The following is a 20,826-nucleotide window of genomic DNA, read 5'->3' on the forward strand; positions in this document are numbered from 1 at the left end:
ATTTTTCACTGGATATTTTATATTCAGAATGTGATTTGATACTTGTGTGTGTTTGACGTAAGTGTGTCACTCCTATTAGTTCATGCAGAGGTAATTTGAAGAAGACAAGAAAGCTTTATTTAGATTTACTATATTTGCCACAGAAAGCTATGAAGAACTAAATAATACAAAGGCAATTATTTATTTGTTATTTTTATCTTTTTCTTTGAGAAGCTTTAGTTAATTTTTTCCCAAAGCAGTCCTACCTATTTGTACGCTCAACAATATCCATCAACTTCCCACTAAGCTCTTCCAGATGCTATGGGATTCATTTTTTTTCTTATTCCATCATATAAATGTGCTTCAAACATATTTCTTTTTTATAAAATATCATCATCATCTTAGTTCCATTTCAAATAATGGTGCTGCATTAATCATAAGGCTATTCATGAGAGATTTGGTTGTGACTCAAACTTCTTTTTAAAGAACTGTATACTATAAATAAAGTAAGGTTCTTCAAAGTATTCATGATTTTGGTGTTTAACATTTAATGCTGTTATTAAAATTTTCTGGTAGTTGTTAATTCCACCCACTTAAATGGAACAGATTTTGTGCTCTGCATAATCCTAATATTTAACTTGTTCAGGACCCTTTGGATATATGCATTTAGCTGGCAGATTCTAAGGTGCTTTGCACATGAAAACCAGTATCTTCCTTTCCTCTCTGTTATGAATTAAAACATGTTTCCTTCCCTTCTTCTTTGAGTTAATTTATATGACAGAGATTTTTCTGCTCTGGGGATGAAAATAGAGGACCAGGGAAGAAAGTTGATGAAATAGAGGTAATTCAAATATCTGAAATATTGTATCCTGACTTGACATAAATTATTTCTTTTCTTTTCCAATAACAACCATTTCCCTTGATCTTGGAACCACTCCAAACCTAGCCACTGAGTCCTGTGTAAACTAATGCTCTGTCTCAAGATGTGGAGAAAGGTGAAAAACTGGCACCTGTAGAGATTGTACTAGCTTGATTATATTTACAGTTATGAGATACCGCAAAGTTAAGAATGCCATTTTTTCTCATTACTGAGTATTTATTATATATAACAAATACATGGGAAAGAAAAAACTATATTGTGTGATATAAATAGTTTATTTACATTACAGAAAAACATCAAGACAATGTATACTATTTCAAATATATCCATACATAATCAAATATAGCTGTAGTACATGTTTTCATTGGTGTAGATTACCACAAATGCAAGGCAACATGTGTAGATCTCTTGTCTTATTCTCTTGTCTATAATACTGTATCGTGTAGTCCAAGCTTTCGGTAGTTCGGCCACTGTGCAACATGCTCCCTTCAGATTAGCCTCGTGGACGCTCTCGTCGTGTTGTCCGAGCTGTAGTGCCCTGTATTTTGCTTCTGTCTGTGAATTCTGTTGCTTCTGGGGCATTTCCTAGAAGGTTGGAAAGTGTACAAATCTTAGTCCAGCGCTAGTACCTAAAGTTTGGTCCTACAATCTGAGTGAAGTTATAGATTAAGCAAATTATTAAAATAGTTCAGATTAAAGAATTTATTATTAGTACAGCCAACTTGCAGTCATCTTCAGGGGCATGGTGAGGAGAATTGAAGAACAGACAGGCAAACGCTGAAGAGGAATACATTTACCTGGCTCTCAACGGCTTACTCGTTGTGGCACAGAGTGACTGAGCACAGTGCAATCAAGCAAATTGTGAGCCCTTGTAATCTCACTTTAAAGGTCTTCAGTGATTTTATATTTTAAATTTCCAAAGGATGAATGTTATATTGACATTTCAATGCTACAAGTTTAAATCCCATCAAACCAAAGAATGAGCCAACTGTTCATATCTGATATATAATGGAAAGACATATTATTTTGGTTCAGCTTGATATCATTTTTTTGTGTTAATACTATAAGCTAAGGACACAAACTGGTACCAATTATCTAGCTTCTATAAAAAGCTAATATTCAGTCAAATTATTTGAAAAACTCTGATCTAGTATCTCTTGTCAAAGCATAAAAGAAGGCTTTGATGATGCAAATGAGAACAACAACATGAAGTTCATCAAAATCCTATCATAATAAGCTGTATCAGAGAATAGATAGATAAATAAATATATATTTTGGGGGGAGAGGGTAGATCTATCAAAATGAACATGGAGCTGGAATGCACATTTTAGCAAGTGGGAGCTGGAGATAAAAAGACTGAAAATCCATCTTCTCAACAGGGCAATTCTTTTTATGTCTCCAGATATTTATTCTTTATAATACATGTCGTATTTAGGAAGAAGGCAGGTGCTTGACTACAACAGTAAAAACAAGAGGAAGAAATTAGGAAAAAAAGTGGGGCAAGGAGAAAAGGAAGGAAAAAGTAGAAAAGGGGATAGTCCAGACAATGAAAAGATCAAAAACACTGAAGAATGAGAGGATCTCTGCTTGGTGCAATTTTTAAAACCGTTTAGCAACTGGCTATTTTGGAATCGATCTTGACAGACACGTGTGTCCAGGTCGCCAAGAAAAGAGGGTTTGGGTAGTGGGCAGTGGCCAAGTTGGAATGTCCGGTTTTTGAGCAGAATGTTTTCGAGTAATTGGAATGAATCCACACTGAGGACAGTGCAGTTTATTGACCAGTTTGCCCGCTGGAAAGACTTTGGAAGGCTCGGATGTCCTAAATTAGCATTACAGTAATGCTAATGTAGTTCGGGAGCTATTTCTCTTCCTCAAAAGTAAATGGAAGGTTTTGTTTGTTTTAACATAATGACCACTTGCTTTGAAAAAATGGCTTGCTCTAATTTGGAGCTGGGTTGAGGCTGCCTTGACCATTGCAATATACAGCATGATGACCAGCCAAGGGTGAGCATGAGCTTACGTGGGTAAGTGCACAGGCTCTGACAGGCAACCCTCTAGTTCTGCTCTTATTGTTCAGCTGGGTACACTCAGCCTTTTGTTAACTTCTCATGCCTCAGAGTCCTTGCCTTGAAAATGAGGATAATTGTACCTTCCTCATAATGCTATTAAACATATGTGTCTGTGTGTACGTATACACAAAAAGGATATATACATACATTTTTATATATACACACACAATTCCTGGTGAAGTTAGGACTTTACATATTCCAGTTGTTTTTAATGTGATGGGAATGGCACTGTGATTAACAACAGACTTGAAAACACCTGCTATTTGAAGTTTTGCATCTTTGTCAGTACCTGAAGCAGCAAATTCAGTTGTTATGAGATTAGATCTAGTACATATAAATTTTGTTTTTCATATTCTGATATTGCTTAGATATTAGAAAGCTCAAAACCCTCAGTATAATATGGCACAGTTTCCTGTGTTTTAGATTCTTTTCTATCTTTTCCTTTATACTCAGTGTTTTTGCTTTCTTGAGTCATCTTTATGTTTCCCAGAATCTATTTTAATATAATCCACTGACTCACTTGGCATCTAAATGTGCGAGTCTAGTGATGGACTCAACTTGTGTTAGAGCAGCACAAAGCTCCAGCCGATGATCTTCCCTTAAGCCTTTAGGCTGGGCAAGGATTTATGAACCATATTTTGTCTTTTTCAAGAGCAAACGCCACACTTGTCCTCAAAGAAGATAGTGCAATACAGAGACTGAGATGTATTATGGCCTTTATTTTCTAAAGGTATGATACTTTCTTTTATTTTCTTCCCATTTGAAAATAATTTTGGGGGAGCCATTCTGATTTACTGTAGAGCTGTCCAAATGAATGAAAAGTCTAAATGCCTTGTGAATTTGGCAAAAACCTTGAAACTTTCCTTTCAAGTTTTTTCTCAAGGAGAGTAAAAACAGATCAGAAAGAACTCAATAATGTTTCTGGCTAGACAGGACATAAATGTTATACATTTGGTTTAGAATCTAATTCCTGGTTATCATGAATTGACACACTAATAACGTTAAGTAAGTACCTGGCCTCACTCCTTTACTCTAAGCCCAATGCCAGACATCACTAATTAATCATGATTTTCTGTCTTATTGAAACTGGATGAAACCTTTTCATCTTTCTCAACCTAGCTCTCTGGGAAACAGTTGCCATTTAACTGTTCTGGAGGTCTGAGAGAAAACCTTGTTTTGATATTTGCTACATGTTTTCATATATCAAAAGTTTACACGTACTATGACATAATTTTTGTCAATATAATTATTTGCCTTGAATTTGGTGATTAAAAGCTCTTTTGTTAACTTAAGATAAAAATATATTTTTGTTTATATCAAATATGTTGAAATGATTATATTTAAGAGTTACACTAGGAAATATGTGCCATAAATGAGAGATATAATTGGATACTTTTCTAGGCCTCATTTAAAATCTATTTAAACCTCATTCAGCATACTGGTCTGGATAAATAAGGAACCACTGGTCATTTAAATAGTCTGTTAAAAGTTTAAATCAGGGCTGACTTTTTATAGTTGAAAGAGAAGAGTATATTTAAACAAAGACTGGAATTACACAGCAGAGGGGGAAAAAAGACCTTTGCTAAGAAAGTAAATAATCCTCATCAGAATGCAAAAATTAAAAAGATAATCTGGCCCTGGCTGGTGTGGCTCAGTGGATTGAGTGCCAGCCTGTGAACCAAAGGGTCACCGGTTCGATTCCCAGTCTAGGGCACATGCCTGGGATGAAGGCCAGGTCCCCAGTAGGGGGCACGAAGAGGCAACCACACATTGATGTTTCTCTCCCTCTCTTCCCATCTCTAAAAATAAATAAATAAATACAGTCTTAAAAAATAAATAAAATAAAAAAATAATCTGTAGTACTCCATCATGAAACTCAGTATCTTTCCATTCAGCTACTCAAATGCTGGTATGATAAAGAAACAGGACTCCGGAGCATGGGCGGTTGCAGAGTCCATGAAAGGACTCGTAATCAGAGTGACCTGGTTAAGGCAAGGAGGAACAACTCCTCCCTTTATTTGGGTGGCCACCGAGTGCAGTTACTGACCTTGTGATGCAGAGGACCACCACACATATGACAGCAATCTGAATTGTTCCAATCACAGCTGCAATTAAGACGTACTGAAATCGTACAGGGCCGGGCACAACATACAGTACACTGTAGTCCTTTTTTTCACAGTGTTGTCCAGTATAACCAGCATCACACCTGGAAGAAATTATAATGTCTAGTTACCTGAAGCTTCTGGACTTTTTATTATTGGCCTATAAGCATTTGTCTCCATCGTGAAAGTAGGGCTTTCTGTTTCCTTCTCTGAAAGAAAATCTACTCTGTAGATATTAGCTCTCCACTACTTACTTTCAGAAAAGATCTTGTTGTGTTTTTATTTTAAAAAATATGTCATTTCTTTTTATGCTTGGAATAAAAAAGTTTGATCATTGTTCTTTCTATATTTATTTTTCAGGTAAGCCTTGTGTTTTATTTAACTTGTTCTTTCATCAACCTAAGTAGATAGGATTACCTGAAAAAACAAAGGTTTCTTTCTGATGACATGGATATAAAAAATAAGGCTATTGTATTTATCAATTCACTGATTTATTGATTTTTGCATAGAGCATTCTCTGTACTATTAGAATACATGATAAAAAATGTTAGGACTAGAAGTGCAATAAGAGTAATTTCTTTAATTTTCTGGTCATAAAGTTGTCTGCTTATGTTAGAGGTTCAGTAGAAAAGGAAAGTAATTATGATGTAGATGATACAGTTTTGCAAAACAAGCCCATGTGCTATTCATCTGAGAATGAATGCTGCTTCTCACGCAGTCCTCATCAGAGCGCTCAGGTAGACTATCTGTGTATTAAAATTAGCATCTCACAATGAAACGAGAGAAGAGCCCACATAAAAACAATACTAATGGGGATCAATTTGTCATTGACTTTGTACACCTGTTTTAGTATCTCACTGGGAACTTCTCCTAACTGCACCCCGGGACCTTCCCTGTCCGCGTCAGAAGGGTCTGATAATGGCAACTCTGCTGAGGGTGACAGGCCAGCAGGAGGCACCTCTCGGTTATGTTCACGCTGCCTGGATTCAGCGGAAGGCAGGTGCGAATGTATTCAGAGAAGGAAAACATGAAAGGAAGACAGTTCTTGAGAAGAGAGGGGTACGGGCAGAGGACGGGGTAAGAGAGAGAAGAGAAGACAGACAGAGGAGGAGAAACTCCTTTCACTGTACAGCAATATACAACCTATTTCACCATATGTCACTTGTGTATTCCTTTAATTAAAATACATCTATTTTTTCACTTTGGCTTTACCATATTTGAAATAATTATGTCCTCTTCATAAATATTTAGCAGATATGTATATTTATTAACTAAATCCAGGCAAGCAATTTCTTTGTGTCTCAACTGAGTTTGAATCTGTGGAGGTATAGCTTATTATCTTGTCATACAGACAAGGTTTGTGGACAGCAGATCCACAGAAAAAGTGTGTGACTAGCAAAGCTAAGATAGACGATATTTATTTTAAGACCCAAAGGACTGTGAAAAAGTTGGCCTCCTAAAAGTAACTGTGTCATCTTATATACAGCAAAGTTCTACCCATTCACTTGTTTGAGAAATACTTATAATTAAGCACCTGATAGGTGCCAAGTGCTGTTTTGTATCCATGGGAAAGAGGGTGAATAAAACAGAGGAGCCTGTGTCTTTAAGGAGTTTGTAATGCCCAAGGTCAATTCAAAATTCTACTAAAAGGATATACATAATGACGTGATATTACTTGGGTGTGGCAGGCACACGCGTTCATGGTTTCCTAGTGGGTGCCTGTGCGTGCAGGTGTGCAGGAGAGGCAGAGAAAAGTTCACTGCTGATCACCCAGTCAGGCAGAGTGGGATCCACTGCTCTGTAAACATCCAGCATTTAGTTTCTACATGTTTATTTTGTACATTTCAAATGTTAAAGAGTGAAAACATTACCTGCAAGATGGCTCCTGCATATTGATAGAATGTTCACACTTGCCGTGCATGCAGAAGCCATTGTAATGTTCTGGGCAAGGTATGTGGTGTTCTCTGGCACTTTCTTCTAATTTGTTAGCATTCTCTGTGAATATAGATAAAAGCAAGCAGCCTGTAAATACTTTCTGAGCCCCACTAGATCAACCAGTACATTAAGAAGCAAAGTTATAGTAGGTAAAAATATTTAAAAGGGCAGGAACTAAAAGGCCATGCTTCAGAAGAAAGAGGGAGAATTGAAAGACAGGCATCTGTACAATTGTGTTTAGAGATGTACCTGCAAAATTACCCGGTACTTTTCATGCTTTTATGCAATTTCCTACATCTTTAACAGCCAGGAATATGTCCATGAATTGTCAGATAGCCTTAATTTTTCTTGTGTGTAGACTGTACATTGATCATAAAATAATTCAAGAGGAAATATCCTATTTTTTGAATATCAAAGCATAGCATAATGTCCCTATGAAAATTGCTGCAATACCTTGATACTTTCTCAATGTGGGAGCTTAAAAGTTAAAATATGACTGCATTCAATTGTTGAACAGATGTTTTCCAAAACCCAATGCAAATTTCAGCAAATACATTCTTTTAGGCTTTTTTCATCTATTGTGAATGTGGATTTTATTAGCACCCATACCTTTTAATTACCAAAATAAAGCTACTGCAACAGCAAACGTCAATTCAGAACCACTTATGTAGAGACCAGCGCACTACATGCTGAATGCTGTAAGTGTATTGGAATGCACAATATTTGGCCTATGTTAACAATGTCATTTGAAATTTAAACTTATGATAAGAAAAAAAACTTGTATTTTAAAATGAACCTTTTCCTTTGTCATTAACAAGTTTGTTTTCTCATATTCCTGTAGATATATTAAAATATTTTTCTGATTTTGTTAGTCCAAATACTTTGCTTCATATTTGTAATGTCATCTCTAATCAGTCTTTTGATTCTTTATATGCTCATTTTATAATATAAAGTTTTGCCTACTTGAACCTTTTCTATAATCTGAGATCTGATATACTTTAAAATTCTCACCCAAACACACGAGCAATGTAACATTCTTGACATCAATCTAAAGATACCCTTCAACACCACAGTAATTGGTCAGCAGTAATGGGATACTGAGAATGAATTACTCTTCTTATGAAACATATTATTTCTTATTATTTTCACATAAGGGTAGAATTTTTTATTATAGTGTTTCCTTTCTCATTTATACTGACAATCATGGATAATGAGTGTAATCATCAGGAGAAAAAATCATACATTTAGTATTAGTGAATCAGACAAATGTATTATTTACATTTAAGCAGAGCTGTAAAATATCGATACATTTTAAGATCTAGGTGTCATGTGCAAAACATTAAAGTTTGGAATAAATTGTTAAATATGTTAAATGCTTTCTTGTGTTGGAATTTTTACATACATTGGTATGATGGGTAATATTTCAAATTACATATCCAAATTAATAAAGCATTTCCAATAAATGTGCTGGAGAGATTGGAGATGGCATTTAAATTATTCATTTGTTCTTTATCTGTAACTCTTTACCTAGGTAGGTGGTCCTTTTTTGCATTATAATATTTCTAGTATGATAACTGCCATTAAACTGAGTAACACATTTCAATGAAAAGACTAAACATATACAGAATTTTCTTCTTTGGTTTCTTCAATTCTTCCAAACTATTTTAGAATTTTGTGTCACGGTGTTTTGGGTAACAAATTGTACCTACAATAAGCAAACACCAAAACTGAAATGGATTAGTGTTGAGTGAAATGTCCAATATGGGGATGCGTGACCAAAATAGAAGTAGGGTGACCATGGCATTTAGATGCACCTTGAGATGGCTCTTGGTCATTCACGAACCCCTGGAGAAGACCGGGCTCATTCTGGGCCACAGCCAGCGGGCTCTGAGCTAGACTGGTTAAACCATGCACCTGCTGTTTAAAGGCAACCTTTGCAGTGGGCATTGATGGCCCTATGGCTAATGTAATGAACCAGCACTGATTTGTACCCTTATTTCTGGATCTTTTCCCTACAACAAACTATTAGACACTTCGATTTGGGTTCGTTAGTAACCCCTCAGTGCTTCTGCACACCTGCATGCAGAAGAACTTCCTGTGACTTCCCGACATTTCAGTTATATACTGTGATTTCAGTCACAGTATTTTTTATTGGGCCATTTTTCTTTCTGTCAGTTGCAAAAAGAAGATCAAGAATTTTCTTAACTCAGAATTGTTTTTTAGGCTATTTTATTTTTAACTTTTTCCCTAACCCCATACCATTTGTTTCTGGATTTGTACCATATTCATGATTATAAATTGAAGACCAAGGGTGAAATAAGAGCTTGTTTGAGTGAACCTGTTGCCCTAGTGTGATAAAAGCTGGGTGTTTTTTATGAAGTTCATTACTCAGACCGGGTGATCACCTGGGAAAGGCAAGCATTTCCATATAAAATCTGCTAATTAGTTTACACCATTCCTTATGAGCTTGGAGTGCTCTATTTGTGGGATACTGTCAAATAAGAATGGAGAGAGATTGAAAATAAATGAGTAGAAGAAATGATTCCTGGACAAGAAAATGAGGAATCATCAATATATGTCAACAAATTTATAGTCAATCCAACCAAATATACCAGTTGATTGAAAACCTGAATATATAACCACTTCTAGTAATGCAATAGCCATATTTTAGAAATGAAATCTAAGTATATTAAGAAAAGTAGAGACACAGAAATCCAATATTCCAACTGAATATGTGTATGGGCCATAGTATTTGTAATCCTGATGTTTATGCATAGGTATTCAAGGAATACTAAAAGCATTTAAAGATTAAAAATTATAGAAATGATAACTTTGGAAGTCTGTATGGCATCTATTCTCCATTTAAAAAGAGATTTAATGTAAGGGTCACACTCTTCTAAGAGAGATAGAGATAATAGTAGAAACTTTTCCTGTCTTTGTTTAAAATCCTTGACTAGTTTTCTGTTTAAATGTTCACAAACAGTTTGTTCTAAAAGATATCCAGACCATTTTAAGCAACAATTTCTGGTTTGATCTGAGTTACTGCAGCAGAGCTGATAGGGCCGCAAGCCTATTGCCAGTCAACACTCCAGACAATCCCCAGAGGAGCTGGGTGCTCCACAGCACAGCTGTGCCTATCGTTTCCATCCTGGTGCCTACAGGGAGAGAGACGGGGGAGCCAGAGACAGGGGCAATACCGCAAGTCAAGACCTACCACAACTCAAGAAAGGTAATTGGGCAGAGAGGGGCAGAGCCAGGCACAGAATTTGAGAGACTACATCACTACAACCAAGGGCAGGTTGTGGTGCTGGTGTGTATGTTTATCGTTATCCCTGCTTTTTTCTCCCCCAAAAGCTGGAAATAAGATGTCACTCAGAGAATCTATCAAAGCAGTTCCTTATAGATCGAAGTAGAACCATGACAGTGTGAAATTGGACTAAATCTACCCATAGATTTGAAGAAAGAATGTTTCCTTTTGGACAAGGGTTACAGCTAGGCAAAAGAAGCTTCTGAAAGTCCAGTGAAATTATATATTCAAGCATTCTCAGGGTGTCCTGAGAAGCCAGCTGGCACTGGTAACCCCAGCTGCAGAGATGGAAGCACTAGACTATCAGTGCCTGACACTACTAAGGCATTTCTTTGGTTCTCGTCCTCTGCTCTCTAAACAGTCTCAAGTAAACTGACATCTATGTAGCCTACAAACGGGGAATGGCCTTGACAGTACCATCTGAGTATCTTACCAGTTTGGCAGTTATGTATTTTGTTTGAGTGGATTAATGGGTCCTTAATTTCTGTGTATTTTTTGGATACAAGTCAGCTTCTTCAGTCCACTCAGTTCTGAGGTTTCGTAAAATCAAATTTCTGCACCTATAGGCTAGAGGACTGGACCCTGTCCATGGTGCAGTGCAGTGTGGGAGGCCTTCTGAGGTTTAGATGATACTTCTTTGGATATATCTCCACTTTGCTTATTCCACCCTCTGTTTCGAATAATATATACGAATCTCTTAGGCCACTGATTCTGCAGTAGGGGTCTGACTGTGTAAGAATCACAGAGTAAGTTGGAAAGACCCTAAGGTAGAGGTAACATGAAGGATTTAGTGGACGTTTTAGGGAAGCAGATTTCCACTGCACTTTTTAAGCACCTGGAGGTGTTCAGCAGGGGTGAGTTGGCAGTGAAGCAGTGGGTGTCCGGTGGAGCTGAGAAGGAGCTGTGCTGCTGTTTCTCAGGGGTGTCACACAGATTGTTACTGTGTTATAGATTAGATTGTGTCAGACCTCCAGGTTCTGTGAATTCTAAGAGTAGTATTTATTTCTATTACTAATACTTAGAGTAAGTTACTAAGAAATACTAATATTTATTGTAAAATATTTTTTATATTCTTCAAAAAAGTGGAGAAATGAGTATGTTATTTAGACAGTAAAGAAAGGAAATCACTTTGCTTTAATTATGAAAACATTTTATTTTTTCAAAGGGTGTAAAATATCTTAAATATTGATTATGTCTAAAATTCTGACATTCTTGCATAAAGTGATCTTCATTATGTATTGTTTTCCTTGTGGGGAACAATATATGGACCTAAATGGTTTTTTTAACATCCCAAATTATCTTTACAAGCCTATGTATATGAGTAGTACAATTTGGTTTATTATCTTTTCAACTATCTTTTCCTGTGAGAACATAAAATGTACCACACCTTTCCAGAAAACCAAAATTTTAAATTTGAATATATTTATATAATACTATTATTTTCATGTTTAATACTAGTACAAGAAAACTAAAATATTTGTATGAGGGGGGACCCAAAACCCCCCTGGAATTCATTTATAAAAAATTGTATATTTATTCTTACATATTTAAACTTCAGTCACCTTGAAAGTTCTCTCCATTTGATGCAATACACCTGTTGAGACATTTTTTCACTGCTCAGAACAGGTTTTGAACTTGCTGATTTTGATGCCTTTTAGTGCGTCTGCTGTTTTCTGTTTCGCCTCTTCCACATAGGCAAAACTTTTCCCTTTGAGGACGTTTTTCATCCCAGGAAACAGAAAAAGTCACTCGGGGTGAGATCAGGTGAATAGGGAGGGTGGGGCATGGCATGAGGGTCACGTGGTTTTGGTCAAACACTGCTGAACACTCAGCGTGGTGTGAGCAGGTGTGCTCGTAAACCGTCATGAAATGGGCAATGTGTTGAAAGTATGTTAAAAAAATTCACTGAAGCTGAATGCAGCCTCTCACAAGAGCGCCTGCTGGTACACAGACACAGGCGGGCGCCTGGAACACTCACCTAGCGGGGAAGCCTGTACCACACAAGGCCTGCCTTCCAGAAGATAATTCTGTTTTTTTTCTGGGGGCGAGTCCTCGCTCATATACTTGCACACCTGTTGTGATTACTTGATTTTACCTTTTCCTTACTTACTGCCATATCCCCAAAGCAATTTGAAAATAATTTTATTTAACTAACTAGAAAAATAAAAACTATCTTTCTTTTTATTATATTTATATTGTGCCTGGGGCAGAAACTAATTTTGAAATTAGAAGTCAAGCCACGATTGTCTGTATTGTTGACTAGAATTGGTTTCAAAGAGGACATATATAATTCTTATTATTTCCTCTCCTTATCTTATCAGGTGTAAACATATGAGATGGCAGTAAAACCTCACATCTAGTTTGAGTTTCAGTAGAAGTTTCTTAAAGACGGAGAAGCATTCCTACTGAAGGGGTTCTGCATGTAATGCTATATGAGTTCTTGCAAGTTGACAGATCCCATAATGGCCTCACCTGCTGTCATAGTTTCTTCAAGGCACAGATGAGTAGATGACAGGAGTCTCTCGTCTGTTAAGCCTCTAGGACAGAGACTCAAATGAGAGTGCTAGCAAAAAATGACAGCCTAGTGTCACTTGGAGACATGGAGGCATTTAAGGATACAATTGATTCTTAAGTTTGTAAAGAGCAGAGGCCCAGTCACAACATTCTTAGTTACTCAATATCTGTTAAACAGTTAGAAAAATAACTTCAGACAGAGACCAAGTTCTTTAAATGCAACAAACATTATCTTCTTTTTAAGAACAGTAATTTAATTAAAAATATTTGACTCAAAACTTTGCTAATTGACATTGGTATGGGTTGGGGGCAGGGTGGAAGGGCATAGAGACACATTCTTTCTTATCCCATCATTGATCAGGCAGTAGTGTAAAATGTGAAATGTGATTATCCATATCACCACTTGCATGTACAAATATTATTATTGAACACAACATTAAAATAAAGTGGAAGAAAACTAATTTTCATATAACTACATTCTCAAGCAAGGACTTAATGACATTATTCAAGAACTGCTGGAATTTAAATTTAAAAAAGTGCCAGGATCTGAAATAGACAGTAATTTGGGGACTGGAGTGATTGAAATGCAACAATACTGGATGATTATTTGCTTGGGTTTTCATTATCTCAGTTTTTATTGGTAATATATTTACACAGATAAAAGCTGAGAAATCTGTGGAATCTTGGGAGAGAAACTTATAAATAACATTTTATCTTATGACATCAAAATAAAATTATAAGTCATGAATTTGGCATAACAAGGCTCATACAGATTTAGTTAGAATTCTAGACTCCCTAAAAACAGAAAATATTCTGTTTTTGTTTATTATTAAGAGCAAAATAAGAAGATCTTTAGTTGTTTGTGCTGTCCTCTGACTTAGCAATGCCCTGCCTGGCTTCAGATGGCAGAGCCCTCGAAAGAGTGATGAGAACGGGCTGCTGGGAGAAACTGTACTGTGCCTCTAATGGTCCTCTTCAAACTTCCCCATTCAGTCAAGAGCCTATTAACTCTCAGCAAGTGGGTAACTCCTATAGGTTTAGAGAATTTAGCTTGAAGACCTTTTAAAACTATAGTATTTTATGGAACTTTAGATGTCTTTGACAAAACTTTGTAAATATCAGGCCTTGGGAAAGAGGAAGGGATCTATGGTTCATTAGCCTCTCAGGAGTCCAGGACTGGAGTTGCCTTAAGCTTATCTGGGGCAATTTGCTTCAGCTCTTCCCACTGCGCTTTTGCTGCAGCAACCCTTCTCACTTGCAGGCTGCTCTTAGAAGACAAAATTTACTATAAGCTTAAAGAAAGAAGAACATCATAGGAAGGCATTTCATGCCAAGAATATTCCCCTTGCCTTCTTTCTTTTGTCTTAAACCAAATTTACGCATTTCTGGCCAAATGTATTTGCTTAGTGGCTAATCTGGGCATTCTTTCTTAGTGAGCTTCTTTGGTGACAATGCTGAAAATGATAACCCAAGTGACAGAGGGTTCAGGTCCTGTCCAGTTTTGCCTTCTAGGCTATGGGAGTCACACTATTGTTCTCTTCATAGGCTGCATTTGCAGGAATGAATAAATAGTTAAGACACAACCTTATTGAGGACAATTTCTCTCTCTCTCTCTCTCTCTCTCTCTCTCTCTCTGACCCTGAAGTTACTAGCAGGCAGAGAGTGAGGGGGATTTAGGCTGGAGCATTCACTGAAACACAGCAGAAATAAAGGTTTTAATAATGTAGATAAGACAAAATAACTGGCTTTCAGTAATTTGTTATATGCATATTTCTTGAGCACCTACTATGTGTCTGGCACTGTGCTATGTACTGTATATAATATGCTGTATTTATTGGTTGTCTTCCCATGATTTTGCTTGTTTTCTTCTAAACACAGTCAAGAAAACAGATTCTCAAGACAAGATGATAAACACATCTACAATTACCTGAGAATCTACAACATGCCCTACATCATTTAAATACTTAACGTAGTAAAAATGTCTTCCTTATTACAGCTCTTCAAGGTAGAGTCATAAAAATCCCACTCTGGGTAAGTGAGGAAACTGAAGCAGAAATAGGTTTTATTTTGTATCTTAGATGTTTACACAATTGATAAGCAGAACTGGGGTCGAAGCCAGGGTTTCCAGTGTAACATGCAGACCTCGCAGTTAAGTAGTTATCAAAACATAAGGCAGCATCTGGCCTCTATATCTTATTCATTACTTGCCCTTTATGACTCCTGACTTTTATTCCACCTGGATCCTATTACTGCTCTGAGTACTGGTTCTTTTCTTTTTTCTTCCTTCTACCCCTGGAGAAACAGCTTGTCTAACGCCAAGCCATCATGAATCCCAACTCCCCCATCCTGCGCAAGGGCTCTCTCCACCAATTCTGTCCTCTCTCTCCTGTATCTTCACCCCTCCTCACTCTTTGCACTTCACCATCAGCATTTAAAATTCTGGAGTGTGTTCCTTCCATTCACTCCTCAACACACCACCTTCTGTTCAATCCTTCCGAGAAACTGCAAAGACCAAGGCCAACCAACAACATCTCTGTTGCTAAAACAAGTAGTTTTTTAGTAGACCTCCACTTTCCCAATCTCTCAGTATTTGAGACGGCTAACCACTTCCTCCTTTAGAAGGCTTCTCTTCCTGGGCTTTCCTATCTCCTGCCTCTTGTTTTTCCAGTTGTTCCTCCACAGCCTGTTTTGTAGGCTCCTCTTGTGTAACTGATTCTCTCAGTGTTGGTGTTTTCCTACAGTTCTTCTCTTTTTACTCTTTAAACATTCTCCTTGAGGGAGGTCATATTTATTACTCCAGGCTTCCATTGCCAACTAAATGCCTCTGATTATAAATTCTGATTAGCCAAGCTTGGTAACCTTTTTATATGTGATCACACTTTCACAGTTTCATATCAAAGTGCCTAGTGTCTCCCAGGCACCTCAAACTCCTCAAACTCCCCAACCTCTTCTCTGACATCTTTTCCCTTCTTGTCCCAGGTGTACTCATCCACTCATTGACCCAACCAGAAATCTCAGTGTGACTTTCAAATTCTAATTGAGTAAATCAAGTCCTATGTTTTCTATTTCTTAAATATCTACCATGTTTTTCCATTTCTACTCCTACTATCTTAAATTGGACCATCACTATCTCTTAGCTAGTCTCCAATCTTTCTCCCTCCAAAACTATTTTTCACATTAGAGCCACAGAGATCTTTCTAGAAGAAAAATACGAGTGCATCATGATCCATTGAAAAAGCCCAAAGAAACAATTTTTGTTATTCCTATTACTACTCCAATGAATTAAATTTTAACATCACTTAGAAGGCCATTGAAGATCTAGACCCAGCTTCTTTATTCTCACCCCTTATATTCCTTTTGCATCCTCCTACACTCATGTGAAATTCTTCTCTGTCCTCTGAGGGTTGCCATATGGTTCCCTTTGTCTGGGATGCCCATTTCCCCCCTTTATCCATCTTCCCAACTCTTAGTCATCATTAGGTCTCATCATTGACATTACCTCCTCTGCAAAATGTGTGTAATGTTCTCCTCTGCCCACTCAGTTTGGGCTCACTGTGCCTCTTACCTAAAACCACTTCTATCTCCTAGCACTTTTTAGCACCAATTTTTTGTTGTTTACTTGTCTGTGTGATATATTAGTTGAGAAACTCCTCTTTAAAGGCAAATATTGTAGCTGCATTATGTGTTTTTTACTGTTTCAGTCTCTGTACCTAACACAGACCATAGCACAGAAAAGGTAGTGACCACATAGTATTTTAAGTAAAAGAATGTTTCCCTAAGCCTCCCTACTGACACAGTTGCCCAGCAGGGAGAGGCTGCCAAAACAATATCCAGAAATTGTATCAGTAGGAAAAAGATCTTTACATCATGTTGCGGGAACGACTTTTGGTAGTGTGAGGGTGGCTTCAGAAAGTGACTGAGGGGAGAGTGAGAAGTGCCTCCTGAGAGAACGTGCGCTGCCTGAGTCTGAGAATTGGACCTAGACCCTGGAGGAATGGCCCCAGAGAAAGGGGCGTGGTTCCTTCTATCTACAGCTTCTTATGGGGCAAATAGAAAAATGAGTAGATCATTGAGTTTTAAAAATAATATTCCCTCTGTTAACCAAGGAGGTATATTTATAAAAGAAATGATTTATAGTCACTTTCATCTTAAGATCGAAGAACACGGAAATTTAGTTCATGTAGGTGGAAAAACTACTATCTGCATGCATGTCATGCCTAAAGGAAACCACACTGGAGCCAGTTCTGAATTCGTAGATTCTAACTTGACCATTCATACTGTGTCTACAGTATTGTCCAAAAGTGAGAAATGTTGCTTAAACTTTTGTTTAGGACAACAAGGAAAGTAGCTTTTATTAAAAACAAAAACAACAAAGACAACACACACACATGAATTTCAACGTAGAAACTAGGGTTATGAATAAATAAAACATTTTCCTTGTTCTCTGCTTCCGAATACAACCATGCAGTTATTCTCACACTTAAAAATAATAGGTGATAAACACCAAAGCCATAAATACAGATTTACTTGATGATATTGCAATGACTAAAGCTAGTGATCACCTTGGCTTTTTACAAGAGCACTCTAAAAAGAATTGGAGAGCTTTTATAGGTTTTTTAAACTAAGGAACAAAGAGAGATAGCTTTTACTTTTCAACAGACTTTCAGGAGCAGAGTCTCAAAAGTGCTTGAGAAAAGACACCAGCAGTAATGTAAAATTCTCTATGGAAACGGCTTTAAACTGGACTTGTCTTCTGGAGAAAATAAAGAGAAGTACATAAGCTCCATAAAATTTGTGGTAAAAGCACTTCCAACAGCTAGAAATTTTACATAGTATTTAAGTGGAATATTTAAATTTAATGTTTAATTCTAAACATTAATAACCTGCCTAGTCTTGAAATCGTTGACAGCCACAGTGGGGGATATTGTGCAATGCTAGATGCCTGAACAAATTCAGAGATACAGAAATTTAGGATTTGTGTATTACAGACTGTTAGAAGACACGCTTGATGCTCCAATACATTCACAGGAGTGTGTGTGTATACACCTGTGTGAATTATGTACAAACATAATTCTATGACGATCTCTTACAAATGGCAAAATTTTATGAGATACAGATGTGGGTTCGTGCTCTAAAATTCTTTTAAACTGATAAGAACAGATAGTACATAATCAATAAAATATTTTAAAAAATAAAATTCTTCTTTTAAAGGCAATGCAAATGTTCTAGTGAAGACTCGCCTTAGATAATCTATCAAAAATAAAACCTAATAAAATCTGTCAAAAATAGGTTTCCAGGCTTTGGCCCTGATCAATTAAATTGAATCACCAGCTGAGGAGGGGCCTGAGGTCAGTCTTTATGAGAAGTTCCCCAGGTGACTCTGACACTGAGATAATTGGGATCACATTACCCCTGACCCCACCTGGTCCTGTCTCCTCACCTCTGTCTGCCTCTGGCTGTCGAGCACTGGGTTTTCCTGCTGCCTGGATCCTGCTTCCTTCTCCTGGTAACTACCCTAGTGCTGTTTTACCTTTCTGATCCCAGTTCTATCTCAGCTCCTTCTCTGGAAATACTGATCTCAGCCAGCTGTTCCTGCCCAGAAGCATGTGAGCAGGGGTTTGCCCACTGCTGCCCTTTCCAGGGCCACCTTGGATGTGAGGAGAAGTCATCAGCATCTTTAGCTATCAAGCTGTCCTTGATCTTGGTTGTCAGCCTGAACACTTCACTTCACTTTAGAATGTCTTTGCCTCTTTTGAGAACACAACACTTAAAAGAATAAGCCGTGTGTCTGTAACAAACAGTAACACCTGCGAGAGACTTCTAAACGTTGTCAGATCGCAGGTATCTTGAGACTAACTTTTGCAAATCTCCATGCTTCAGTAATGGTTTTGTTCGATATCTAGCAGAATAGCATGAAGAGCTCTCTGTGTGAAAGCAAATGAAGCATTCTCTTGGACATAGGAACAAATAACACAGCTGAGAAAAGATGCGGATTATGCCAATGATTATCCCTGGTTCAATTTCCAAGTGAGAGTAAAAAAGGGTTGATCCATTGGTGACATCCTTACAAGTTCAACTTGTCTGTAGAAAAGATAAAGTCATAAGAGAAGCAATGGGGGCAGGGAAGAGAGAAATAAATGGAAGCAGAATCACCATTTGTGGTGGCGTGACAACTGGGAGAGATGATGCTACAACAAATAAAAGGTGTTGATAGCACAAGAGAAGGGATAGCAGGTGAAGGACAGACAGCCGCCTGTGCTTCTTTATTGCCAGCTTCATGAACAATGGCCATTCTCTCTAGACCAGAGTTTCCCGAGGGGATGCACTGCTCCTGCTGGAGCAAGCATGGACAAAGGTGCTCTATAGTCCAGTAAGTTTGGCAAGGGCTAGATTAGACCGAGTTATATGGGTTTCTTTACTGTTGGTTTTCTGGGTCCTTACAAGGCTAACCTGTATTGTACAATGCCAAGAAAGAACACCATCATGGACTGTTCCTGAACTCACTTGTCTAGGGAACCTCTCTGTTCTTTTTAGGAACATTTTGTGAAGCTATTCCACTAGACTCCCTTCTGGGAAACACCGCATTAGACCATGACATCTCCAAACTTTTCACACCACCACACACCTAGGAAATGACATTTTGTTTTAAATAAGAGGAGGAGATAACCAGCCTGGAGGCTCTAGCTGACCAAGACATCTGAAGGCTGAGGTGGATCAATGAGTTAACTCATTGTTACTTATTCTGAGCATAGAAGAAAGCTTTGCGCTAGACTCTACTTTCTCTTCGGGCAGAGACTGTGTATTGTTTACTGTAACATTTACAGGGTGTAGAACAGGAACTAACACAAAGTGGGTGTTTAATTAGTGGCATGAATGAATATTATAGGCATAGGCAACATTTTTGACAGTCACCTGTACCTTGGTATGGTGGCTTTCAAAAAATTAATGCCTGTTAATTGTTTGCATCAAAGAGCCAGCAGCACTTCAGTGATGTGTTCTTAAAGCACAGATCATCACCCCCTTCAGCGGTGAGGTAAGGCACAATGGCGGAGAACCCCAGTCTACTCAATAGAGTGCATCTATTCCATGTGACAGGACTAGATGCGCAAGTATAAGACATATTTGCTATGCACTTCAGCCTTCTGCAGTGAGAGGGAAAGGGTGGAAGGCAAACGTGTGTGGCTAACAGTAGAAGGCAAGAAAGATATCTATAAATGACATGAAAGTGCAAGTATAGGCAACTGATTGGTTGATGGGTTTGCATGTTTCTCCTGTATGATGTCACGGCCCACAAAAGCAGTTAGAGAATTTATAGTGTAGATTGGGATTCATTTACAAATTTGGAATACTGCCATAGGTTGGTACCTGACTGAATTAATATATGTGACTCTTCTCAAGAGGGTGAGAAGGTGTACCATCTCTTCTCATATTCAATAATAAGACAAATAATTTTAAGAAACAAATACAGTTAATTGTGCTATGAGTATTTCAGAAGGTTGGGTTGACATTTGAAATTAGCATTCTAGATAAAATTAATAATAAAAAAGTATGGAGTAATCGTAAATCAGAACTTTGTAGTTTTTATTAAGAAGTAATTTCTTTCTTTCTTTCTTTTTTAACAATATTTTATTTATTTATTTTTAAAGAGAGGAAAAGGGAGGGAGAAACAGAGGGAGGGAAATATCAATGTGTGGTTGCCACTTTTGTGCCCCCTACTGGGGATCTGGCCTGCAACCCAGCCATGTGCCCTGACTGGGAATTGAACCAGTGATCTTTTGCTTCACAGTCCAGTGCTCAGTCCACTGAGCCACACCAGCCAGGGCAAGAAGTAATTTCTAAATGCAACATAGCCTCTGAACAGTTTAATGGTGTGAAAAAGTTATTCTGCTTTGATGATATTTCTCAAATATATCTTGGCACATGTCTGTGAATCAAGTATCTTTGTATTTAAGCAGAATAAGACTCTTACTGATGGTGGTATTAATTCTTAAAATAAAACCTAATTCTTAAAATAAAACTTTTAATGATGAGATATTTATC

The 20,826-nt window shown here is 37.5% G+C and overlaps 1 protein-coding gene across 2 annotated transcripts in view; it reads right to left on the reverse strand.

The window, feature by feature from the left end:
• Window positions 1-1,054: 1,054 nt before the first annotated feature.
• Window positions 1,055-20,826, reverse strand: part of TMEFF2 (transmembrane protein with EGF like and two follistatin like domains 2) — a 235,524-nt gene continuing 215,752 nt past the window's right edge. Inside the window, exons 8-10 of one of the 2 annotated variants that reach the window (XM_024563859.3) lie at window positions 6,902-7,025; window positions 4,976-5,134; window positions 1,055-1,444 (exon numbers count right to left, since the gene is read on the reverse strand). In XM_024563859.3, the coding sequence (XP_024419627.1) occupies window positions 1,348-1,444; window positions 4,976-5,134; window positions 6,902-7,025 (380 nt within the window). In that variant the 3' untranslated portion in view covers window positions 1,055-1,347. The remainder of the gene's footprint in view (window positions 1,445-4,975; window positions 5,135-6,901; window positions 7,026-20,826) is intronic. The other variant, XM_045198529.3, reaches the window with a different exon arrangement.

This window comes from Desmodus rotundus, chromosome 2, assembly GCF_022682495.2.
Source record: "Desmodus rotundus isolate HL8 chromosome 2, HLdesRot8A.1, whole genome shotgun sequence".
Taxonomy (NCBI): Eukaryota; Metazoa; Chordata; class Mammalia; order Chiroptera; family Phyllostomidae; genus Desmodus; species Desmodus rotundus.